Source organism: Rattus rattus, chromosome 7 (genome assembly GCF_011064425.1).
Source record: "Rattus rattus isolate New Zealand chromosome 7, Rrattus_CSIRO_v1, whole genome shotgun sequence".
Taxonomy (NCBI): domain Eukaryota; kingdom Metazoa; phylum Chordata; class Mammalia; order Rodentia; family Muridae; genus Rattus; species Rattus rattus.
The window spans coordinates 37,855,971-37,881,893 of NC_046160.1; the positions used below are offsets into that span (position 1 = coordinate 37,855,971).

Genomic DNA, 25,923 nt, shown 5'->3' on the forward strand with positions numbered 1-25,923 from the left:
CTATCGGTAGGTAAAATATGCACTTCAGTCCCTTGTAGGAATTGCCTCACCTTCAGAGCACACTATCAAACCAAAGAGCCTCGCCCATGTAGCCTGTCTTGTCTACCTCCCCTCTTAGGTGTGTAAACACTCCGGTGCTTTGCCAACAGTGTTAAGTCTGACTCTTTAAAATGAAATTTCTATAAAAACAGCCAAATTCCCATGTCTTTGGCCTATACCAAAAGCCCAAGGCCCCCATGACATGCAAAAAATTATTACATAAGCTAAGCATTTCGATTTAATGCTGGGGCACGAGGCTGTGGAGTCAGGAGGTCTGCAGTGAGGGTCTCTGGACAGCTCTGGCTTTTGTGTTTTTACTGTGTCCATCAAGGCCACTAACCAAGGAGAGGAAGTTCCCACTTGAGCGTGGCCAGTGATGGACGAGTGCTCCAGCTGTAAAACGCAGTCAAGACACCACAGCTATCGCCCGTCTCCAAGAGACGAGAGACAGGATTGCGGTGAACAGGCCAAAGGAGCCAAAGTCTACAGACTCAGCCGGCCAGGACACTCGCCTGTAGACCAGAGAGCTAAGCCGGTTGGTCCCGAGCTAGCCCCGCCCACTGTTAGCTCCGCCCACAGCACGAGATCCGCCACATCCGGTGTAGACTTGCGGGTTCAGACTTTTCCATCATGTCGCTGTGCGAGCGTGTGGCGAGCGGGAGCTCTCTGCTCTGGCCTCGCGTGTTGCTCTTTGGGGACTCCATCACGCAGGTACACGCCGCACCCTCGGCTGCGTCCGCGCGCGTGTCGGGGCAGGCCAAGCGCGGTTCCCCTCGTGCTCCGCGGGCCGTGCACCTTGCGAGCCTGTGTGGACGCCGGGATGCGGGGCTGCCCGAGTCCGGGTCTTCTCAGCGGGATTTTGAATGACCCGGTGCACTTCGGGGTGCACGGGAGCTTAAGGGGTTCAGGTTCGCTGCCCGCAGCCTCCTGTGGGGTTCTTCACGGAAGCCACTTTGAACCGGCTAGTTTCACTCCTCGCTTCCTCCCTCGGCTTCGGTCCAGTACCAAGTGGGTTTTGAAAACAAAGCGTTCGGAGTTGGGGATTTAGCTCAGTGGTAGAGCGCTTGCCTAGCAAGCGCAAGGCCCTGGGTTCGGTCCCCAGCTCCGGAAAAAAGAAAACAAAGCGTTCAACAGTTTAAAAAAGTAATCCCATCTGAGAACAGTTAACTCCCAATTAGGGAAATTCTTCCTTCAGGGAGATAAAAAGCATAAACAAGAAACACGCTTCTCTATGGTTTACTCATACTCGGACATGGCTTTCCCTAGTAATTGGCAACATTATTTTTAGATAATGGTAACTAAGTTTTTGTGGGTGGGCGTGGTGGCGCGATGGGTTGCCATGACTGTTAAATCAATAGAGCATAGGCTTCCTTAGTCTTCAGCTGTGGAGAAATGGGATGACATTATGTCATCTAACTCAACGTAGTTTTCTGTTCAGGTAACAAATGCCTCTAATATTAAGTCGCATTAAAATATTAATGACAAACTCTGTCATTCAGACATCCATTGGATGAAGAAAACCCTCTCATTACAGAGAGTTACCAAGTGAAGCTACAGTGACTCCCAAAATACCTTCCCAAGCAAGGAAGGTTAGAAACCTGGGGGTGTCAAAAGGGAGTCTGCATCTAATGGGCCTGGCCCCCCACTTTTGCCGTTGTGTGCAGCTGTGTGGATAGTAACGGACCTTTTTCTTCAGTTTTCTTTCCAGCAGGGTGGATGGGGCACATTGCTGGCTGACAGACTAGTCAGGTAAGAACAGTTCCTAGATTGTACTTGGCTGCTTTCTGGTGGGAAGCGTAGTCGCGAAGAGTGAATGATGGAGTGGCTTTTATCTGTTAGCCTTTTCCCTCCCGGGCACATGTTAAAGGGGAGGAACACAGCAAGCACTCAGGTTCCACAAAATCAGGGTTGCCACCGCATGACATCTGCCAGCACTTGTGTGGTAGGTCTGCCTCCCTTCCAAACCACTGAGTTTCTGCCTGTTAGTGGGTTTCTAACGCTCTGTACTTACCGGAAAGTCCACTTTACATGGACCCTTGTTACTGCTAGAATGCATAGAATCAACCCGTTGTGTGGAATTCATATCTCATCGAGGGACACGAGGAGGCTGGGCAGGGTGTGAGCGTTTCCATAAAGCCCGCAGAGCACACAGTTACTATGGCCAGTTCCCCAGGACTAGAAACAGCCCTTTGCTCATAACCTGTCTTTTTAACCAATTTATTTCAGGAAGTGTGACGTCCTGAATCGTGGATTTTCAGGTTACAACACCAGATGGGCCAAGATTATCCTTCCAAGAATAATCAAGAAAGGGGCTGGTTTGGAAAACCCAGTGGCGGTTACAATTTTCTTTGGTGCCAATGACTCTACACTCAAAGGTAAGGACTGTTCCTCCCAGACTGTTTCTGTATCTCTCGGGAAAAAGTTTCAGAGAACCGTGCGTTCCTGGGGCTCGCCCGTGTGGGTTTCTTTGGACTTTGATGTGGTTAGATTTGGTTCAGGTGCTCTAGGGCTCGTTTTCCACATGACCGCCTCATTGATTCGCCTGAAAGGACTTTTCATTGTTTGTCTGTGCCCTCTGATGTCCTCAGCTGATACAGTTGGCGGTGAAGGGCTCGCTTGTGTCCCTCTTTGGTTAGGTTTTTGGTTTTGTTTTTTAAGATAAGATCTCCTTTGGCCCAGGCTGGCTCTAACTCACTAGGTAGCTAAGGCTGGTTTATCCTTCTGCTTTACCTCGCAAGTGCTGGGAGAGAAGTGTGTGACACACAGCCTGGCCTATTGCTTGTTTTTGGGGTTTGTTTTTTTTTTTTTAATATTTTGTTTTGTTAATTTTGACTCCTAAAATTACACATGACTGTAGAGAAAGACTGGCCAGGATACATCCACACACCAGCAGTGGCCTGGATGTAGGTTCATGGGTGACTTTGCTCTTTGCTTCCTGTGATTTGCACGGAGTCTGCAGAGCGCCTTGTGCTTGTGCACAAGCGTGACTGAGAGCAAGCCCGACGAGCAGCTTCACACACTTGACTGTTTTTCACAGCTGCCATTACCTCAGTTCCCAGTGAGGGCACCGTGAGCTTCAGAAGGTTAAGCCACTAGTCGGTGAAGGTCAGGATTAGATGGGGCAGTCTTGCACCTTAGCCTACAGATCCAGCCTTACCTTTGATGGGCAACCTAGAGAAAAGACCCACACGCTCAAAATGTCCTAGCCAGCCTCCGAGGCCTGAGCTGAGAGCTGTGTAAGTAAATGGCCTGGGAGTGGTGGTACATTCTCACTGAGGTCTTAGCACGGGGAAGCTGAAACAGAGGGATCACTGCGTGGTCCAGGCCGGCCTGAACTAAGATTAAGAGCCTGCCTCAAAACACAAAGGGCTGGGGATGTCACACAGTGGGTCCAATGCTTGCCTAGTGGTGTGTTCAGTTCCCTTCCCAGTCTGATATAAGGCTGTGTGGGCATACAAACTTTTAATCCCAGCACTTGGGAGGCTAGGGTTGAGACTGAGAAAGATATATATATCTTGAACAGATGAGAACCCCAAGCAGCATGTCCCCTTGGATGAGTACAGTGCAAACTTGAGGGACATGGTACAGTACCTGAGGTCCGTGGACATCCCCAAGGAGCGAGTGATTCTTATCACACCACCCCCTCTCTGTGAAGCGGCCTGGGAGAAGGAGTGCATCCTGAAGGGTGAGTAGCACACCTCAGCCTGTCAAAGCCGAGTGTGGGTGCTGAGGGAGGGACTTGTCCATTTTCAGTCAAGTTAATGTCAGGTCTTGTTCTAGCAGTGGCTCTCAGCCTTCCTAACGCTGCGACCTTCTTTTAATACAGTCACATTGTGGTGACCCCCACCGTTGCGTTATTTCATTGCTACTTCATAGCTGTAATTTTGTTGTTAAGAATCACAGTGTAAACATTTTGGGAGATAGAAGTTTGCCAAAGGAGTTGCGACCTGCTGGTTGAAAACGGCTAGACTATTTTGGGGTAAATTTTTGACGTATATTGGGGGGGGGGGTGTTCTGGCTGTATGTCAGGAGGGCATTGGTGACCCAGAGTTTACTGTCCGTGTTGCCAGATGACAAGGCGCATACATGGCCCACTGCCAGCTGCAGCAGCTGGGCAGCCAGATGCTCACACCAAGTCCTCTGCAGCCTTCTCCCCTGGCGTGGGGGAGGCGCCTGCCGCCAAGAGCTCTGCAGATGGCCCCTGCTCCAGCTGCCAGGAGCTACCCCTGCCTTGCCTCCTTAGGCGGTTGGAAAAGTGTGATGTTAAAATCCCGCCACTTTCCTTCCACGTATGTGTTTTGTCCCTTCAGCACAGCAGCTCTCAGGCTGACACATGTGACTGGAAAAGTGTTCTGTGAACTTTGTCCAGGCTGCTTGAAACTGGAGGACAGGTTTGACTGAGACACATTAATGGGACAGCACAGGTTCACTCCCACACTGGGGAAGAGTGGTTCTTTTCCTCACACATAGTAGGTCGGCCCGGCTCCTGCTATACCCCAAATCCCTTCCCTAGCCTCTCAGAGACCTGAGATTCTTCCCATAGCTGGGCTTCCCCCACCCACTGGGTAATCTGCATTCATCCATGCCTGAGAGATAGGCAGGATGCGCTTAGTTAACTCCGTCCATTTTGTTCTGGAATCTGCATTAATGGGATAGGCATGGCTGTCACATAGACTAGGAAAGACTCAGAATGGTTGAGCATGTTGTCCACAGGCCGTGTAGTAGCAGGCTCAGGAAGTGACTGTCATCTCCTGCAGGCTTTGCCCACATTACTGCAGTAGCATGTTGACACTGGAGGTCTCAGTGGCAGTGTGTCTCTCATGATCTTGACCTTTCTTTCCAGCCATGCCCTTCCTTGCCCTTTACCCAACTCACTGGGGTCTACACTCTAGCTGGTTAGTCTCTGTAACCCAACCCTGGTGCCTTAGGAGCCTCTGGCTGCTACAGCAGGCTGTTCCTCCACCATGCACTTCCTACACTGTGTCAAGCAGTACCATTGTTGCAGCCCCCACACTGGCTTCAGTGACACTTAGAAACTGTCCAGTCAGTGTAGCCTTCAAAAGGACCAGCACTAAGTTTGCCAGTGACCCTCTGGAGTTCTCACCGACAGGTTGCAAATTGAACCGCCTGAACGCTGCTGTTGGAGAATATGCTAAGGCATGTTTACAAGTAGCCAGAGACTGTGGGACTGATGTCCTTGACCTGTGGACCCTGATGCAGAAGGACAACCAGGTACCATGGTTTTCCCAGTCCTCTCAGGGTTATTGGGATCACACAAGTATACAAGATGTGTGCAGCTTTCTGGACTAGCTCTGTAGACGGGCATGGTGGTGCGTATCTGTAATCCCAGAACTTGTGAGGTCTGGGTATAAGGATCAGGAGTTCAAGGCTAGCCCTGGCTGCACAGCATGCTTGGGCCCAGCCTGGCATATAAAACTGTCTCAAAAGACATGAATGTCAGTCTTGGTTTTCACCAGGAAAACTGGGCAGATGAAAGGCCAGAGGAGCTGAAGCAGCCAATACAGCCAGAAGCTTAGCTACAGGTTACCTAGAGAACCATAACTGCCTTAGGTTCAGATCTATACAAGCAGGACAGAGTTCAAACCCACTGCTAGAGTGTTATTCTAGTGGAGTTATTTTGTCTTAAAGCCTGAAAACATGTATATATGTATATACGTTTTCAGTATATACACGCGTGTGTGTGTGTGTGTGTGTATACACACACACACACACACACACACACACACACACACACACGGAAAACGTTACTTGTCATATGAAGGACAGCCTCTTGGGGGCAGCTGGACACACATGCACTGACAGAGGATGCAGCAGTCCACTGTAGAGTTAGTTTCTTTGCAGCCTTCTCCACACTGGGCCCACAGCTAGAAGCAAGTCACCTATCTTTCTATAGCTGACTGGGTAACCCCAGTCCATGGAGTCCTGAGCAGTGGCAACACCTAATCTGAGGCCCGCAACACAGACAGCGCTGCTAGGAAAAGATGGCTCTCAGGACATGCACGTGGCTCCAGCCGTCTGACATCTCAGACAAGGCTGTAGGGACAGCGTGAGGACAGTGCTGCACATCGTCCCTGGTCTGCAGCACGTGACCCATCTGCTTTCATCCTCACCAGCTTCACATGTCCCGGGCTGGCCTGGGACTCGTGTGTAGTTGAGGATAACTTTGTCCTGCGGGTGGAGCGCTGTGGTTACAGTGTGCACCGCCACACTACGGTGCCGGAGACTGCGTATGTGCTAAGCAAACCCTGCTGACTGGGCCGTCCCGGGCCTACTCTTGACTCCATAGTTAAATACATGCTCTGTGGGAGCAACTGAAAGGTTATTGCTGTGATGCTGAGTCCCAGGGAGGGAGCTGAGGGAGGGTATTCCAGGGAGGTGGTGGGAAAGGAGGACCCACGCTACCCCAGTTCACAGCTGTTTGGTTTTGCTGTGTCCACAAAAGAACAACTCGATCCACAACCACCACTAAACCAGATGCTAATTCTCCCCCTCCCCTAATTCTTAGTCCATGCCCTCCTCCATGGACCAGGAAGGGTCTGACATTTGACAGTTCATCTGTGAAGGAGGACATGTCACTGCCTCCTAACTCAGAGACTGTAACAGACACAAGGCCTGGATTAGCACTGGAAGGGAGAGACCACCAGGACATCTTCTACCACTGCCTGGTTTACTCACAGAGTTCTCAGGTTTAACAGATTCTAGACTCTCTAGAGTCTGTTAGATTCCCTAGAAGAAGGGAAATCTTCCTTATAGATCACTAATCAAGACCCCTCTAAATGGGAAAGGCCACTAGGACTGTCATTCTCAGCCTGTGAACAGTGCCATGCGGATTAAGCAAGTGAAGGCTCCTCCTAGTCAGAATGGGCCTCCGAGTAAATCCTGGGTTTAGACAGGGGAGTGATGGAGACTGGCCTCATAGGGGTTGGGGATTTAGCTCAGTGGTAGAGTGCAAGGCCCTAGGTTCGGTCCCCAGCTCCAAAAAAATAGTGAGACTGGCCTCAGCCCAGCCTTCCTGTTCAAGTGTAAGTTTCTATCACTCCAAACTTGCCCAAGCACAACCTGAGCCCTCTTAACACTAGTCAGCCATTAAGCCTCCCTCTGATAACATGTCATCCCAGTTCAGATACACGAACAGCCATGATTTTGAGAGCTCAGGTCTGTTAGACATAGGACAGGGCAGCAAGGGTCTTGCACCTGTGCAGAAGCACACTGAGGCCTCTGTGGTCCCCATCAGGCTGCTGACCGCTCAGCCACCCTGAGGAGGGAGCACACGACACTAACATTCTGCCTCTCCCTACAGGACTTCTCGTCCTACTTATCAGACGGCCTGCATTTATCACCACTGGGGAATGAGTTTCTGTTCTTCCACCTCTGGCCACTGCTGGACAAGAAGGTCTCCTCCCTGCCATATCTGCTTCCTAACTGGAAGGATGTGGAGGAAACAAAGCCTGAGCTGAGCCTGCTGGGAGACGGAGACCATTAGCATGGGGGACGTTCCCGAGAACGAGTGACTCAGGTTGGCAATCACAGACATTCTATGAGCAAGTGCAAAACTTTGTTAATAATTCCTAAACATCAAGAGATTAAATGGTTCTTTCCAAGCTTAACTTCTGTTCACGATTATTGACCAAAAAACTTACTAACTTGTTTTTCAGGGAAATGTTATATACTTAACCCATTGTTTTGATATTCAGTATTTATTGACTGAAGCAGTATCATCAGTGCCACAGCTACAGAATATACCCTGAGCATCTTATTAATTCTGTACATGACAAAAAAAAAAAAAATACAATTGAGACAATTTTGGTTTAAAAAGTCACAATTTTATAAAAATGGTTTTCTTATATTCTGCCAACTGTTTCATTCATACATACACCACACACCCCACTCACCTTAGAGCAAATCCTCAAAGTGTAACTAACATATACGGCTGTCATGACTAGTAAAAGGAGCCAATACCACAAGGCACATGTTCAAGTATTAGTGTAACAGACACCCTCAGGAGAGACAAGGCACAGGTTTGGTTAACTGTCCTCAAAGTTATCCTGGTTAAGATGTGTTTGCTGGTGAGCACATTGCAATTCTTAGAAGAAAAAAAGCTTTTATAACTAAAACTTACAGAAATGAGAATTCAGGCTAATGGTATTTATCCTCACACAATAAGTACAAAACATCCTGGGTCCTGAAGCCCCAAGCCTGAGGTAACTGAGTGTCTGCTTGCTGAGGCTGAAGACGGTCCTTCCAGGGCTGGGCCCCCCGTCCTCCCAGCTCAGCACCTGCCAGCCTTCCAGAGTGCTCAGGAGAGAGCGCCTGCTCACCACTCCAGCTCAGACCGCGGAGCACTGTAGGCTGGGGGTGTGCAACTTCCTACAGCACTTGGCTTTTTAAATTGTGTGTGTGTTGCCTGCATGTTTGTCTGCACCAATGCATGCCTTGTGTTCTAGAGTTCAGAAGATGTCATCTCCCCTGGGATTGGAGTTAAGAGCCACCATGTGGGTACTGGGAATGAAACCAAGTGGGGCCAACTCTCCAGCCCAGTATTTTTTTAAGGCAAACAGTGTTAGAGACCTGTGAAGACACCTTTTGCAAAATGGAAAAACTGCCCAGGGAACCTGGGGCTGAGCAGTTAATAGGCCATCTTGAAGTTCATGTGGCTGTTTGTATAGACTGTTCCAGAGCTAGTCTTCATCTTGGAAAGGACTCTATCCACAAAGTTCAGTGCCAAGACAGGCGGCATTTGGAGACAACGCACAAGCAGGTTTCTCTTGCTCCTCTTTTACGTGAAGGCCAAAACCCCCAAAAAGTCTGTGTTCCAGTCATCCTCACTGCTAAGTGCTTCCCTGTAGTGAGAGGACCTTACAGCATACAGGAAAACAGACTGAAGGCTTAATCAGCGCTGTCACCAGGAACTTGATCCAGCCTTATTTTCTGCTTCTGCACCACAGGTCAAAGGAGATTTTTAGATTATAAAAGAAAAACCCAAAACCTGAAAGCCTTAAATAAGCCAGATTTACCTCACCTCTTCAAAGGGCCTACATACACAGGATGTCATGTGAAGGTCCTGTCACATGACCAGCATCTGCTAAGCCGCTCCCGTTTCTCAGATCATTACAGTCTATTTTGATTCAGGTCAGCTCTGTGGAACATCTGTAGGTCTGTGTCCCCCAGAGCAGGCCCAGGCTCCCACTAACACTCTGTCTCTTTGCTGTCAACTCGGCTCTGACGCTGCAGCTTGAAGGAGGCGGCCTTCTCACTCCTGGTGACTGGGTGGTCTGTGAGGTCCTCAAAGGACTTGGCGGCTGCACTGCTGTTGGGGAAGGGGTCCTTCTCAAAGCCATCATCATCCACATGTGAATCTGTGCTGGGGTCTTCCTGGATGGTGTCCATCCTCTGGTGATCCAGTTTTGGAGCCGCAGACACTGGCGGCATCATTGCAGCCGGCTGCAGGGCCTGCAGACGACCTGGAGTCTGGGGTGCAGGGAACGGCTTGATGATGCGAACAGATGCCGAGTCCATGCTGCTCAACATCTCGATGTTCTGGAAAGGATGGGGAGAAAGTAATCAAAGGTCATCACACTCTATAATCTCATCCACACTACCCCTGGGCTATGCTCATGCCAAACCTAGTGATAGGCAAGGCACTGGCGACCACCTGAGCAGGACTGCAGTGCTCTGAGATGCTCTGACAACCTGTGCCTATCAGAATTCAGCGCTGAGAAGCTACATCACCACCTGCCGTTATGGGGAACCAGGTTCCTCTCTGCTAGCTTTCCTTCCATGCAACTAAGCCAAGTGTGCCACAGTCATTTTCTCGGCCTTAGGACTTCCACTAACCCAGGAGGGAGGCACTCTTGCTGAGGCCTTTGTCAGTGTGGCTGCAGTGTGACTGCTCTTGTTTTTATGTATACTTACACTGTGATGAAACAGAGACAGGGACTCATACTGCTTGTCCAGTTTCTTATCCTAGAAAGCACAGGAGGTAAAAATGTCATTCTTCCTAAAATTAAAAGGAGCCCAACCCTCAAATGGTGAGTGTTTCCTGCTCACTCCTAAGGCTGAGTGAACTTAGACCTTTAACTGCAGAGTGATGGACGGCAGGGCGTGGCTCAGCACTGGAGCAGTTGTCCAACACACGAAGAAACCCAAGGGACAGCACGTTCACTAGCTGAGAACACATTTGTGCAGCCTGGCACATACACCCAAGCAAGAAGTGCTCGACACCAACAGTGACACGGACACGAAAAGAAGGGGTGCTTAACAAGCTAGCTTAGACTGGGCAGAAGGACTGGGCAGAGGGTTCATAGGCACGGCCACAACACTCATGCACTGGGACGGTGCTGGCTGCCAAGGCTGCTGGCAAAGATGACTATTCACAGCATCCCTGGTCCTGACTTCACCATCCCAACCCACAGCTTCTTAGCTGAGTTCACAGACACCACACTTCTAGAGGAACAGTCTTGATCCTCAGGTTGAATCTATGTGGGAGGTTGAATGCTAACTGACAAAGGGAAAGACAACACCAAGAACTGGGCCACAGCTGAATGCCTGGTGCCATGAATGCATTCTGTGACTAGAAACAAACCACCAGTCAGTGGCTTTGCTCTGAAATCAAGGATCAGCTTCATGGTCCATATGTACACGTTCCATGGACACAAAATCCACCCAACGCTGTAGCGAAAGCACTCAGGAGGGCCGGCTCTGCTGTCCTGAGACACAGCTAACAAAGCCGCAGCAGCTGTACTGCTGGCACAGGTGCCCCAGAGCCTTTCCACACCACAGGACAGAAGCCAGGACGGCTCTGTGAGAGCTTCAGAGACTATCTGTAAGGTACCCATCCCTCCCTCACACGAGGTAAAGTTTCAAAGCTCTAAGAATGTATAAAGATATGAACACTATACACAATGTCAACAATCTACACGGTACATGGAGAATGTCTCAGAAATGCTGACATTTGTCCTTCTATAACCAAGTCAGCCCCAAAGTGCTCTTGGTGAGAGACTTTACAAGTCACAAGCCTCAAACAAGTCCAGCTAGATGCTCTCCTGTGCTTACAGTAAAAAGTTCCAAAATAATTAAATAGCAAAATACACACAGAAATATATTTTAAAGCCTCATTGTGATATTTTGCATGTGAGTGTGCCACGGCCTACAAGGTGGGATGTGCATGGGACATGGGAGGACACCTGCGGGGAGTCAATCCTCTCCTTCCACACTTCGGTCCTAAGAAAAGCCCTCAGGCAGTCGGGTGTTGCCGTGGGCATCTACCGTAGGGAGACGGAGCCTCGTGTGCAGTGGCTGCTCACTGTGAACCTGAGAGTGACTTGGAGCTCCTGCTGCCCCTGCCTGTCTCCTGAGTTCACGCCCTACTGTACCTAGTTTATGCAGTGCCATGGGACACAGTCCTGTGCAAGCTGGGACCCCCTCTACAGCTGAGCTAGGCCCCGGCTGCCATTCTGCTCTGTCTTCAACACTCACAATAGCACCAGCAACTTTTTTGTCAATCTTTCAATTTGGAGTTGCTCAGCAATTTTGTAAAACATTTGATCATTTAAACTTCAGTGACTTACCACACAGTGGACAAGAATGCTGAAAGGAATCCAAAATATCAAGGAGAAAACCAGAACAGACCCAACGATGTTGTCTGCCAGAAACTTCCCTGTGAATAATCCAAACAGTAAGAGTTTGCAACCACATTTCACAGGAGCACTACAAAGCAGTGAGCATGGTGCCAGGCCGTGCTGGGGATGAGGAGACCAGGGAGCAATGGCCACTCCTGTGTGGACTGTACCCGCACACCAAGCACAGCATGCCTAGGAAGACACTGTTAATTGCCTGAAAATTGTTTTTACTGCTAAACTCTATGGGGTGTTGCCTTCTGCAAATTCTTAAACTAACCAGAGTCAAGGGACTGAGCCGTGCTCAGGTGGAGAGCTCCCTCTGAAAACTCACGCATGCAAGACACACGGGAAGGGGCCTGCATGAGTTCACTTCGTCTTGGACAACAAAGGTGTTTAATCATTTTTAACCTGTTTTTAAAAGTTGTTTTATTTGTTTACATTCCAAATGTTGCCCCTCTTCCTGGCTCCCCTCCCTTAACCTTCACCTTTCTGTTCTGCCCACGTATGTCTATACCATGTGAATGCAGTGCCTGGAGAGGCCAGAAACGAGTGCTGGACGCCCTAAGGCTAGAGTCACAGGTAATTAAGAGCCACCTCGTGGGTGCTAGGAATTGAACCCAGGTCCTCTGGAGGAATAACCAGTCTTCTTGACCCTGAGCTATCTCTCCTGTCCTCCGGAGTTATTTCGCAACAAGTGTGGGGAATACTTCAGTCTTCTGCTACAAGATCACAGCACAAACTCTGAAACCAATCCTGAGTCACCTGGCAATCAGCTCAGATCTTGGTAAATAATCCAGGAAATATTTCACTTACCAAAAGTGTTGATGCTCAGCTGGTCAATGAAATCCCAAAACCGCTCAATTACGTCCTGTACCCGTTTCTCACATTTGCCCTACAGGAGAAAAGATCATGCCCAACAGCATGTTTAGAACTAATGGAGCCTAAGAAAACAAAGGGCAACTCTGCTTAGTGGGCCCCTGGACACAGGATGGAAATTCCAATATGAAGACACCCAAGGAAGGAGGTCCACTCACTAGCACTTTCATATACATCCCTTAAAAACTATCCAGTGCAGTGGTGGGGCTGGGTGTGTTCAGACAGGGTGTCCTGTAGATCTCAAAACTGGGCTTGTCTATTCTGCAATGGCTAAGAATATAGAAGTGTGTTGTCACACCCAGCACAGAAGTCCATTTTTAGAATGAACAGGACAAAGCTCAAGAAAACTATAACCCTAGGAATACCTTGGTCAGAATGACAGCAATTATAAACACAGTGGACAGAGCGGGCTTTATAACATCAAGTACTTGATTTTGCAAACAAAGGCAATCCAAACACAAAAACTATCTTTTTACCTTTCTAACCAGTGCCTGCTTGGAGTACGTACAGATAGGGACTGCGTAAGATGAAGAATTTGTTGTCTATTTTCTGAGAACAGATCTCACTAGCAACCCTGTCTGGACTGATACTCTTTGTGACAGCAGGCTGGGGCAGGGCTGTGTGTAGGCTTTACTGTCTTAGCTGGTCTGACACCAAGTCCTAATTTCCTGGCTTAGAGACTGGACACAGACTGCGAAACTGTTCAAACTGTGATTCTGCAGGAGGCTCAGAGTGAGTAGGAAAGACCAAGGCTGCTTAAGTCGTCCAAGTCAGACCCTGTGCCTCTCTACAGATGCATAATTCCACAACAGGAGAAATACTTACATTCATGTCACAAAACCCTACTGTACAGGGCTTCCCTTTCCTCAAAAATAAGTTCTTTTGCTCTGCATCGACGTAAGGCACACATGGGCCAGAAAGGTTCCTGCAGCATACCTTGCACGAGTTGTCGGTGTCTGAAAGAGAAGCACAGCCGCTGACTGGGAGACCTCACCACAGGCTTCCTTGACTTCTAGTTTTTGACCTCACTCCCAGATGTCAAAATCTGATACTATCCAGGGCTGAGGGGTTCAGGCAGAGTGCCTGCAGTGTCTATGATGGCTTGGGTGCCAGGTCCACCACCACAAAAAAAATGGACAACGCTCCCAAATTAATATTCCTCAGCTCTTCGGATTAAACAGTTATTAGCTGGACATGGGAGCACACGCTTTTAATCCCAGCACTTGGGGATCAGAGGCAGGCAGATCTCTCTGAATACAAGGACAGTCTGGTCTACATAGTGAGTTCCAGAACAACCAAGGCTTTGGATTTCTGAGATCCTGTCTCAGAAACAGAATAAAAGGATTATCAACAGAAAACTGATAGATTAAGCCAAAGTACATTCTCTGTCTAACCTGCCTAATGCTCTCCAAATGCACCCTCTGGCCCAACATGCCTCACAGCCAGCTCCCACCCCTGGCTTCTCAGTGTAGAACTGCCCACCTGTGGTGTGCAGCGGGCACCTGCCAGTGACAGGAGCACCACAGCCTGGACTTGATAGCGCCTTCCCCAAGAGGAGCTCTATCACCATCTGAGGCAAAAGTCAGCAGTTGGCACCAGATGTGTGGATTCTCAGAATTAAAACTTTACCCTGCAGTGTAACTTGGGATAGTCTGAATTTGCTCTAGGGGGGAAGGTAAGTTTACCTTCAGAAAGAAAGTCGAGTAGAACACAAAGCAAGCCAAAAGTTTTTTATTACATTATCAGGGCTTACTGCGACCTGGACTTTGTCTTTCCAAGGCACTGCAAGCCTGCTGTCATTCACTCAGTCATTTACTGGCAGCGCTGTTGTCTTTGCTGCTCAACCACAGGACTCATGCATGCGTGCTAGGCAGATGCTCCTCTGTTGAACGCCCATACTTGCTGCTAACAGTGATCCACCTGGAGGAACCACTCACTCCAGCCTCTGGGTGAGTTAACATCGATGTCTCTACTCGGAACAGAGAGCTGCTATCCATCCAGCAGTCCCACAGTGGAGTGGAGTGTGGCAGGGAGCCAGGCCCTGAATGTCCTCAAGCCTCCCTTCAGACCCAATGATTCCAACAATAAGAGCATGGGAAACCAAGAAAACTGTAGCTAGCAATAAAAGGCTGGGGTTGGGGATTTAGCTCAGTGGGAGAGCGCTTGCCTAGGAAGCGCAAGGCCCTGGGTTCGGTCCCCAGCTCCGGAAAAAAAAAAAAAGAACCAAAAAAAAAATAAAATAAAATAAAAGGCTGCCTTCCGGGCTGCCCCAGCAGGGAGGAGAGGGTGGCAGACCTTGGTAGTATCATCAGAATTCCCACCCAGAGGGCAAAGTGGGGAAAGGCAGCAGCTGCCAAGCTTGAAAACCTGGGTTTGATTCCTGAGACCCACGTTACTAGGTGAGAGCTGACTCCCTCAAGTGACCCTCTGACCATGTATGGAGGAAGGTCCGTATGTACGAATGCACACATGTATGCATGCACACGAGCACACACACAAATGCAGTTTTAGAAATCCAATCTACAGGAAATGGCCTTGGTTAAGTTCAAAGAGTTTCTTCCATTCGTGCCACGGGAAGGGAGTTACTGCTGCTTCTAAGCTTTATATGATGTGTGAGGAGCGTGAGGACAGTCCCCACCCTCCTCTCAATGCCGTTCCGAGTCCCCATGGAGCCCGCCTGCCACAGTCTGAAATGGAGTAGGAAAGGAGTTCACAGGTGGTGGGGAGCAGGATCTGAACACAGGGCTGTCCTCTCCAACGCTAGCTTGTCTTGCTGCTTTCCTCATCCCTTGCTTGGTTCTTCCCACACTGGATGAGCAGCAGGGAGCAACAGACAAAAGCCCTGTGTCATGCAGCTGCAGGACTTAGAAACTACTCACCAGCGCATGCGCAGGACTCCAGCTCCTGCTCCCTCTTGCAGAAAGGGATGCATTTCCCAGCCTTGCACTTGCCCAGGTCCAAGCACACAGTGTCATCTTCAGCATCTCCTGGTGGGGGGCACTCACTGCTATTCCCTGGAGGCAAACACCAATTAAAACTCAGTCCAGGGTACAACAGTTGCCACACACGGCTTCTCATAAGAACGAGGACCCTGCAAACAGCAAGGCCTCAAGGGCTGCTTTCCCCTGAAGGACACTTGACCCTGGTTTCTACATGTTCATATGCCACAGGACACCCGGAGAAGCACGGAAGCATACCTGTGCAGTACGACACTCCTTTGCAAGTAGCATTGATAGCCTCCTGGCACTTCTTCTGGGCCGTCTCAAACTGACAATTTTTACAGCAAGGACTATTCCTATCACTATGGAAGAGCACACAAACACCATTCAATTCCAATGACAGCCCAACATCAAATGCTAAGATCGTGTTAGTGACCTGAACACTGAAGCAAGACCCCAGGCCCCAAGTCACTATTGCACAGTCTGACTCCTCTGGAGTTATCTGCACCACACACGTGTGTGCGTGTGTCCCTTAATATGAAAAAGTAAGTATGCACAGCAATCACCTTTACAGTACCTTGGAATTCTTTGTTTTCATTAAGGAGTTAAGAAAAAAGCCAGAGTAGTCAGACAGTGAAAGCGCATGCCTTTAATCCCAGCACTCAGAAGCAGAGGCAGGCAGGTCTCTGAGCTGGAGGCCACCCTGGTCTACAGAGTGAGTTCCAGGATAGCCTGGGCTACACAGAGAGACCCAGATGTGGGGCTGTGGGGAGATACACCAGTGGCTAAAAAACCAAAGCATCCTGAGTCCCATAGCACTCCAAAAGAATCTACAAGTCAGAAGGTTCGATGCACAGCTGACTTACTGCTTAAAAATGGAAATGCAGGTGCCTTCCAGACTGAATCTACTGACTGACATTAAGCAGCACCTCCACATTACTCTATTATCTGAGTACACAGTAACCAATTGTGTTCTAATAGCACTGCCTTTGATTCCAGTATTTTGCTACTGTAACAGATATAGGCTTGTTAAATCAACTTTGTTTATTTTAAAGAGATCTGGGTTTCCACATAGAGTTTCACGGTGTAGCCTTGGCTGACCTGGAGCTCACTATGTATACCAGACTGGACTCCCAACTCACAAAGATCTGCTTCCCTCTGCCTTTCAAGTACTGACTGGGATATAAAGCATGCCCTACCATGTCTGGCTTTTAAAAGATTTTTTAAAAACTCCAGTGGGACAGCTAGTAAGGGCACTTGCCACCAAGCCTAATTTAAAAATAAAAATAAATCTTAAAGCACTAGGGAGGCAGAGGTAGATGGATCTGTGAGTTCCAGGATAGCCTGGTCTATCCAGAGAAAGTTGCAAGTCAGCCAAGTTGCCTTCACCTGCAATTCCTGGTATCTGGACCCTCATTATCCCAATGCCCTGGCTCTCTGTGGGGCACCTCTCACCTGCACTGCACACCTGGCTTCAGTGTGCAGTCACTATTGCAGCAGGTGTCGTTGTTCAGGTACATGATGCCCGGGTCACACTCTTCTCCTTCGTCCACCCTGGAGTTGCCGCACACCTTGTTGCTGCGCTCCTGGAAGCACTCTTGAGCCTTGCTTTCTATGGTCTTGTAGATGGACTGTTTACTGCAGTTTGAAAACATCTTAGAAAAAAAAGAGGGCCGTGAGAGTGGAAAACAAGATGAAATACATTCCCATGTATTGCTACTCTACAGACAAACCCTAACTGGGAAGCCTCCACCAATGCCACTGAGCTATGTCAAGCAGTCACCAGCAAATGCCACAGTAAGAAATTACTGAAATAGAGTCAGATAGAAAAGATCAATTATTAGACATTAATTTACTGAGTGATTTACTTAAAGCACTGCCTGTACTACCTACTGCCAAGTCTGATCTCACTTGCTGTCTGGGACAGAATGACCTGGAGGAATAGCGGAAAGAATGGGCTGCTGTAGATTGCCACCTGTGTTTCTGTAAAATATTGCTTGCTTGCCCAGCCCACTCTGTGCTTTTAGAACTGTGGTTCTAACCTGTGGGTTGTCACCCCTTTCAGATATCCTGCTTATTAGATATTTATATCACGATTCATAACAGTAGCAAAACTACAGTTATGAAGTTGCAATGAAAATAATTTTATGGCTGGGAGTCACCACAGCATGAGGACTGTATGAAAGGACTACAGCATTAGGAAGGTTGCAATCCACTTGTCTAAAATATAAAATGAAGAATTCAAACTAAGCCCAGCATAGAAACCTTCCAGGAGCTCCTGGCTTCCACCCACCACTGACACTGGTGTCAAAGTGCTTATTTCATAAAGACTGTTACATTATTTCCCTCTAGTCAATACAAAATGCCTAGGGTGTTTGTTTCACTTTTTGTTTTGAAATAAGGATCTCAAAACAGCCTTACTCCTGAACTCTCTAGACCAGATTTGCCTTGAACTTAAAGATACACTGCCTCTGCCTCTGGGGTTAGAGGAGTGCACCTCTCTGCCCCACAGGTCAAAATGGTTAGTGACCTTAGAGAAGGACCTACACTACCACAGCCAGCAAGAACACCTCATCATTAGCAGTTAAACTCTCAAACAATGGGACTCCAGGACCTAGACTATGCTGAGCACATAGCGGCCAATCTATCTCGGGCTTTCCGACCACCGTCTCTAACTCCTAGTCTTCTCTTTATTCCTTTGTCTACAACCTTGCGTTCTTTCAGTGTCCTTCTCTAGAAGATCTCAGTCCTCAGCATCCCACTAATACCAGTGCTCACAGCTCATGTAGCAGCACAGGGCAGCTGCTTGTTGGTCATCCAGTAGCAAACAGGGCTATTTGTCCAAGTGAAACCAGAGAACCACCTTATTTCTATAATCCTATAGTCGTCTTTTTCATGTAGTTTAAAAAATGTTTAAGAAACTCATGAACTAGGCATGGTGGTGTACAACTTTTAACTCCAGCACTCAGGACACAGAGGCAGGAAAACCTCTGTGACTTCAAGCCTGATCTACACAGCAAGTTCCAGAACAGCCAGGACTATATAGAGAGGCCCTATTAAAGACAGAGACAGAGACAGAGACAGAGACAGAGACAGAGAGAGAAGGGGGGAGGGAGAGAGAGAGAGGGAGAAAGGAAAGAAAAGAAAGAAAGAAAGAAAGAAAGAAAGAAAGAAAGAAAGAAAGAAAGAAAGAAAGACAGACAGACAAAACAAAAGAAAGTAAGGGAAAGGAAAGGAATTCATGTAGGGCCTGCTGCCAAACCCGATGACCTGAGCACAATCCCCAGATAAAAGGAAAGATCCCAAAGCTGTCCTTTGAGCTCCACACGTCATGGCATACACATGACCTCCACAAGTAAATAAATGTAAACAAGTATTTGAGGAAAGTCTAAGGCATAGAAGATGCACAGTATTTTTTCATAAGGGGAGATACCAGTTGGAAAACTAAACTGTTAGGAAAAACATGTACTAAATGTGATGGACACAGGGCAAAACCAACTGTGCTTCACTGACAGCTCAGCATCCCCTGAAAAAACCAGTTCTACCCACGCTCCACTCCCACTAGCAGGTTCTCACAGGCCACAGGGATTTCCAGAGAAGAGGAAGTAGCATCATGTGCTTTCCCTTGCAGCAGAGTGCACAAAGTCAAACAGTCCCCCAGGCTGGCAGTGTCCTCACAACCAGAGCAATCCAATATGGACACCACGTAAGAGTTTTCCCCACTGCAGTTCTAGTCTACTGCAGAAGCGCCCAAGCACACAGTAAACAGACAACAGTCCCACTGATGGTCACACCCCTCACCAGCTTCTACGTGGCTTCACAGTTTTCTGTATTTTCCTATTTTCTTGTCCATTTTTATTATTTGTTTTTAACAGTTCTATTAAGGCACATTTAATCCCTAGTACAGAAGGAGGGAGGAAGAGGAAGGGTGCTGGAAGGAAGAGTGGTGACAGCACACTGTGAAGTACTGCTAAATTAAATGAGGGATAAATTGTAAATAAAGCTGTCAGGTCATTTTTAAGGCTGAGCCAAACACCCTCAAAAGTAGGACTCTGACAAAATCACTACTGTAATTGTCATAAGGAACCCAACTTATATGTGATTGACTTTGACAAAACTGTCCAAATGACAGCTTTCAGCACTGTTAAGGTGAGTTTGTGTCACTGGAACCATACACCAAGTTCCTACTGTAGGTGACAGTTCCGCCTCTAGGGAAACACCTAGAGATGGATTCTTTCCTGAGCCCCCTTTCTGTTAACATTTAATAGCATTTTCCCTACCACTAAACATAATCAAGACACACATACCTTATTATTCTCATGGTCACCACTCACAGCTATGGGATACATAACATACTTTCCTCCTTGGTCCTCATTTGGGGCACATTCTGCTAGCCCATCAGGATCATGTTCTGCTCCAAAATTGTGTCCCAATTCATGAGTTGTAACCAGGTCAGCCTCCTTAAGAATCAGGCAAAGAAAGCGTGTAATCATCAGTTATTTTTGCCAGCTGGGCCCATGCTACATTTTCCAGATCAAATGGAAGTAGAATTATTCCTGTAAGTGGTTCATACAAACATACACCTATCATACGCACCCCACATAAAAACCTTTTACACTTATTTGTGGTAGGGTGGGGGGTGGTACAGTGAATGTGTGAGGTCAGAGTTGTTTTGTACAGTATCTACCATCTTCCTGGCCCCAATAAATACAATCTGGGGGTGGAGTGGAATATGACTCCGTGTTTAGGAATGTCTATTGCACTTGCAACCATCTGGAACTCTAGTTCCAGGAGATGGAGAGAAATGAAGGCTCCTCTGTGCCCATAAAGTCTCAGGGCACACATGCATACATATGAGCAATACGTTCATTAGTTAAAAACAAAGAAAACGTGGATGGAACAAAGAAACCACACCCAAAGTTGACCTGTGACTGCCACGTGCATAGATAGGGAGGGGGAGGTAAGGGGGTGCAGGGTAGGGGCTGGAAGTCAATTGTTTCCCCAAACACCCATATGGTTTCTCCTTCTATCTTTCATCAACAATGGCAACTCTCCTCTCAATACTCAAACCCATGCCTTGCAGGGATCCAGCTTAGACTGTCACACTTGTCAGCAAGTGCCTTTACCTTCTGAGCCATCTCAACTGTCCCAGTGCCTTTAACATTCCGTGGGAGTTGAAGCAGTAATAAGAGGATGCTTCAGCACAAGAATGAACACCACACTTACTTACTTCTTCAGGAATAAGAAGGCCATGACCTTCCAAGAATAAGGAACAAGGGTAGAGGGCAAGAGCTGATAGATGCCAACAAAAATTTGTTTTGTTTTGTTTTAAAGATTTATTTATTTTATGTTTGTGAGCACACTGTAGCTGTCTTCAGACACCAGGAGAAGGCATCAGATCCCATTGCAGATGGCTGTGAGCCACCATGTGGTTGTTGGGAATTGAACTCAGGACCTCTGGAAGAGCAGTCAGTGCTCTTAACCGCTGAGCCATCTCTCCAGCCCCACAAGAATACTTTTAAACCAGGCTTCTTGATACATGCCTGTAATTCCAGCACTCAGGAGACTGATACAAGTCAATCCCAAAGTCAAGTGAGACGTGGTCTCACCAAAATAAACACATCAAACAAAAAGTCAACATTGTGCATAAGGACAAAAGTATCTAGATTAAAGGGTCCCAACTACTCCACAAAGGAAGGAAAACAATAAAAAGAGCCGGGTGGTGGTGTCACATGCCTTTGATTCCAGTGGATCTCTGAGTTCGAGGCCAGCCTAGTGCACACAGCAAGTTGCAAGCCAGCCAGGACTACATAGAGAAACCTTGTCTCAAAAAACAAACAAGCAAATAAACAAAATATAATAGAGATTAATTGAATTTAGCTATGTGCACTCAGTCTCTGTGTGGGTATGTGTTAGTATAGTGCCTGGGGAGGCTACTAGAGGGTGTTGGGTCCCTGTGAAGTCCAGGAAACTGATGAGCCAGCTTCCCAGCACCACACAGTCAATGTTAAGCTCAGAGTCAACACATCAGTGTGCCATATACTAATTTCTCCTATCAATACTTACTTTCCCCATTACACACACACACACACACACACACACACACACACACACACACATGGCTTTTTTAGACAAAGTCTCTACATAGTCCTGGATGTCCTGAAGCTCATAATGTAGACCAGGCTGGCCTCAAACTCAAAGAGATCCACCTGCCTCTCCGTCTGGAGTGCTCAGATTAAAGTGTGCGTTATCATGCCCAGCTCTGTTTTATTTTTAAAGTGCCCCAATTCTGTACCAAGCAGCAACATATTCAGTTAAAATAGGTGCCTTCCTGCCCTGGTGTTACAGGCACTCATGTTGCCAACTAGCGTTCTGGGAGGCATAACCAGGTATCAATGGGTGAGGCTTGTAGAAAAGCTGTGGTAGAAGAAGAGCCCACAGTAGTAGCTCTAGTCCTTCTGAAGCTGCAGCGCAAGGACAGAGGGCTTGTCCTGAGAGAGGCTAAAGCGAAGCCAGGGAGACCCAGACTGAGAGCATCCCTGAACGTCCCAGAATATACCAGAGAAGCCTATCTCAGCTACTGTAACTCAGAAAAATTAGGCCACTAATCCCTGTATTTTCTATTATTTGTAGCAAAATGTACTTGAACAGCTGTATCTAAGAAAACAAGGGTTTTTGTTTTATTGAGCTTATTATGGGGCTGAGGACAATCTTGAATTGTTGATCCTCCTGCATCCACTGTGCCAAGGGCTGGGGCTATGGCGTGCATCACTATCCCTGGTTTGATATGGTACATGCTAGGCCAGCATTCTACTAGCGGGGCCATATCTCCAGACTCCAAAACAAGATATAGAATCTTTTAGGAAAAAACAAGCCACAAAGACTAAAAACTCATACCCTTTCTTTAACAGCATATGAACACCAGCAGACAACAGAGCAATGCCTTAAATGCTTAAAGGCAGAACATACCCAGCCACATTATCAGCCAAGTACACATTACATTTTACAAAGATATCAGTGTAAATAAGTAACTAAGATACTAATGCAATGGATCCTAAATCTGTCCTGTTTAAAAGCAAAAACAAGAGGCTGGAGAATTGGTTCAGTAGTTAAAAGCACTTGCTGCTCTTCCACAGGCTGCATGTTCAATCCCACACTGATATCAGACAGCTCACAACCATTTATTATGATTCCAGCTCTAGCAATTCCAACATCCTGTTCTGGTATCTGTAAGGACCCATGCTTGAGTGCATGTGGTGTGCACACACACTATATTTTAATAGAAAATTAAAAAAAAAAACATACCTTTGTAAGGATGGTTTTACCATAATTTTTTGTACTTGTCAGACCACTATTCAAATAGATGTTCTTCTTCACACCTGGGTTGTAATAAGCTAAAAAGAAAAAAATGAACAGACAAAAATTGCCTCTTAAACTCACAACTGAAACATAACCCAATCAACTTTCTCTTTCGTCTCTCAGTGTCATAATAATGCAATGAGAGACTTACCTTTTGGACAAACCCCTCCATGACTGTTTGCTCTGGGAGAACCAACGTAAGCTAATCCAAGAGTTCCCATATCAAAATCTTGGTAGGTGAAAAGATGAGCCAGGCAGACTTTAGAGGCCTCTTCAGCTATATCAAGGCTAAATTGCTTTAAAAAGAGGGAATTCTTAATTAGTTTGCCATCGTGCCAGGTTCAGGGGTACATCAACCAAACATTACAGAGCAGTCGCAGCTCAGCACTAGCACCCACAATCGCTTGCAACACAAATGCTTTCCCTGGGGCAGGTAGGAAGCACAGTGGTCATGGAGATGGAGGGTAGCACTCAGGCACCTTTCATCTACTCAGAATGAAGTCATCAGGACTAGAGCAGCCCGATGCTACAGTATGTCTAAGTATTTCAAGAGTTTAAGAGTGCTATATAGGGGTTATTTTTAATTATTTGGGCTGGGAAAGATTTTTATTTGAATTTAAGTTTTTATAATATAAGAGAGTTGCAAATATGTTTATAAAAAAAGTACACATTCTTGATTTTTATGGCAACAAAATAAAAAACTTAAATCCATTTTATCCCCACATCCTCTACTTTACCCCTGACCCCATGTGCCTTAATTTAGTGGCTTTTATTTTCGTACCCTAACAATCCAAAAAAACCCTCAAAGTTTCAATAAAAAGAAAAGACTTTTTGAAAATGTTTAAAGTCAGCACTTGGAAGGCAGAAGCAGGTAGAATTCTGTGAGTTCAAAGCCAACATTGTGATATCCTATCTTAGCATACATATGCACGTTTAAAATGAAAGATAAGAAAATCTGATATACGAAATGAAGGATGACTGTCTGGGATCTTGACAGTCCCTTGGCAACAGGGGATGAGACTGCTCTCAACAGGGTGAGAGAGGCTCCAAGACTGTCCTAGAGTTGAAGGAAGAAAATGAAAGGAGCACATCTGGGCCCGCAGGAAGCAGAGGTTTGCTGGGTTAGCTATCTCAGGAGGTCTGGCTGCTCAGGCTTAGCCTACGGCTCACACAGGACAAGACATATATCAAAGCTCATACATTGATGTTCTGGCCCTGACTAACTTAGAACGTTGCTGTATTTAGAGACAGAGTCTTTACCAAAGCAAGTAGTAAGGTCATATTCGCAGGCCCTAATCAAGGGAACGACTTGTTCCCTTATGAAAGCTACTTTGGGGGGAATGCTTGTTCATTCATTGGTTTGCACTGATAGGATCCAAATCCAGGGCCACATGAATGCAACCTCAGGATGTGCCACACTAGAACTACAATTCCAACAACTCGTATGTCTTCATGAGATTAGAACGCACATAAAGGAAGACATCAGCATGCTAAAGAGAGGCCTGAGGAGAAAACAATCTTGTCAACATTTCAACCTTGTATTTCTGGCTTCCAGAGCTATGACAAAGTAAGTGCCAGTGGCTTGACCCTCCCAGGCTGTGGCACTCTGCTAACAGCAGCCGGAGCTGATACATTTGCTGAGACTTATCTCAAAAGCAAATGATATGCAGCTCTTTAATCCCAGCATAGGGAGGCAGAGGCAGGTGGGTCTCTGAGTTCAAAGTCAGCCCGGTCTACAGAGCAAGTTCCAGGACAGCCAGGGCTACACAGAGAAATCCTGTCCCAGAAAAACAAACATCACCTACAAAATAAAACACAAAGATACTATCTCAATCCCCCTCCTGGAGGCTGGCAGATCAAATTACATAAACTAGTACTATATAAACATACCATACAATCTCCATCTGGGGGGGGGGGGAATGATAAAAGCCTTTAATTCCATTCATGTTTGAAACTTAATCTTGTTCTTGTGTATGCATAATCAAGAAATTCATATAGGCTGACCTGGACCAATACATTGAAACTACAAGATTAAAATAAAAGCAATAACAACAACAAGAACAAAAAACCCACTCAAATGTTCCAAGATGCTAAATTTGTACTCAATTGTTACGGCAGCACCAAGAAAGTAATGTACATCCCAGTACAGTAAGCCAATTTACAATAAAGCAGTAATATGTACAGACACTGAAACTGTGCTGTACACTAAGGTAAGGAGGCACACCAGGGCACTAACATTCTTCAAATTCATTACCAGAATGAAAATAAATTATTTAAATTTCCATAGCCCTCAAGTGGTATTTGTGCTGGCCAATACATGCTTACAGCTTCTTTGGTAAGTCCTGCCCTCAAAGACTTGAGGCTATGTTTCAGAGACACAGGGTACAAAACAGTATAAAAGTCTACACAATGATGAGATGATTCATGTTAGTTTCCAGAGAAGGGCTATTATGCCTAACTAGATTCTCAAAGACATTAAGGTTTCTACCAGGTTCCTCCACTGGAACAGATAGATGTATGCATTAAAAATGAAAAGAACCATGCAGAACATGACCTACCTCCAGCAGCATCTTCACATCCCAAGCATCCTTCTCTTCATTTGGAAAACTTTTTGCCATATTGAAGTGTCTTTCACCAGGTTTTACCTCTTGTGGAGACTTGAGAATTCGAATCTATACTTAAGAGAGAACATACTTAGAACAATTCCAAAATAGCCTAAGACATTTACTACATTATTTCATCATTTAAAACAAAAACAAAAAAAAAAAAAGCAAAAAACAAAAGCAAACCAGCATCTGGCTAGGTGTGGTGGCATACACCACCCAGACCGCCAAAGCCAGAGGCAGGTAGATCTGAGTTTAAGGGCAGCCTGATGTATACAGTGTGTTCCGGGATGGCCAGGGGTGACTGGAGAGATCCTGCCTAAAAAAACTACCAAAACAACACCAAAGCCAGGCATCCGAGAGCTTAAGAGATCTCAGCAGCTAGAAGCATTTGTTCCTACTCAGGACTCGGGTTTGACTCCCCAGCATCCAAGTTCATAACCTTCCATAACTTTATGTCTAAAAAGA

The 25,923-nt window shown here is 46.8% G+C and overlaps 2 protein-coding genes across 2 annotated transcripts in view; one reads left to right on the top strand and one right to left on the bottom strand.

Annotated features, from left to right (window-relative positions):
• The first annotated feature begins 615 nt into the window (after positions 1–615).
• Positions 616–7,667, top strand: Iah1 (isoamyl acetate hydrolyzing esterase 1 (putative)). The gene is made up of 6 exons (XM_032907517.1): positions 616–750; positions 1,736–1,788; positions 2,266–2,414; positions 3,563–3,724; positions 5,150–5,271; positions 7,361–7,667. Exons 1-6 carry the CDS (start codon positions 670–672, stop codon positions 7,541–7,543), a joined length of 750 nt encoding a protein of 249 aa, XP_032763408.1. The 5' UTR covers positions 616–669; the 3' UTR covers positions 7,544–7,667.
• Positions 7,668–8,844: 1,177 nt separating this feature from the next.
• Adam17 (ADAM metallopeptidase domain 17) overlaps positions 8,845–25,923 on the bottom strand; it is a 46,479-nt gene continuing 29,400 nt past the window's right edge. The window contains exons 8-19 of the mRNA XM_032907518.1: positions 25,411–25,524; positions 23,004–23,148; positions 22,799–22,887; positions 19,801–19,953; positions 16,949–17,148; positions 15,752–15,855; positions 15,434–15,568; positions 13,380–13,510; positions 12,492–12,570; positions 11,628–11,716; positions 9,973–10,023; positions 8,845–9,597 (exon numbers count right to left, since the gene is read on the bottom strand). Coding sequence (XP_032763409.1) covers positions 9,247–9,597; positions 9,973–10,023; positions 11,628–11,716; positions 12,492–12,570; positions 13,380–13,510; positions 15,434–15,568; positions 15,752–15,855; positions 16,949–17,148; positions 19,801–19,953; positions 22,799–22,887; positions 23,004–23,148; positions 25,411–25,524 — 1,641 coding nt within the window. The 3' untranslated portion in view covers positions 8,845–9,246. The remainder of the gene's footprint in view (positions 9,598–9,972; positions 10,024–11,627; positions 11,717–12,491; positions 12,571–13,379; positions 13,511–15,433; positions 15,569–15,751; positions 15,856–16,948; positions 17,149–19,800; positions 19,954–22,798; positions 22,888–23,003; positions 23,149–25,410; positions 25,525–25,923) is intronic.

Bases quoted from the DNA above. Each gene is read 5' to 3' on its own strand.
- Iah1 (XM_032907517.1), top strand. From the start codon at position 670: ATGTCGCTGTGCGAGCGTGTGGCGAGCGGGAGCTCTCTGCTCTGGCCT. The intron at 1,789-2,265 runs GTAAGAACAGTT...AATTTATTTCAG, and splicing joins CTGGCTGACAGACTAGTCAG to GAAGTGTGACGTCCTGAATC. The intron at 5,272-7,360 runs GTACCATGGTTT...CTCTCCCTACAG, and splicing joins TGATGCAGAAGGACAACCAG to GACTTCTCGTCCTACTTATC.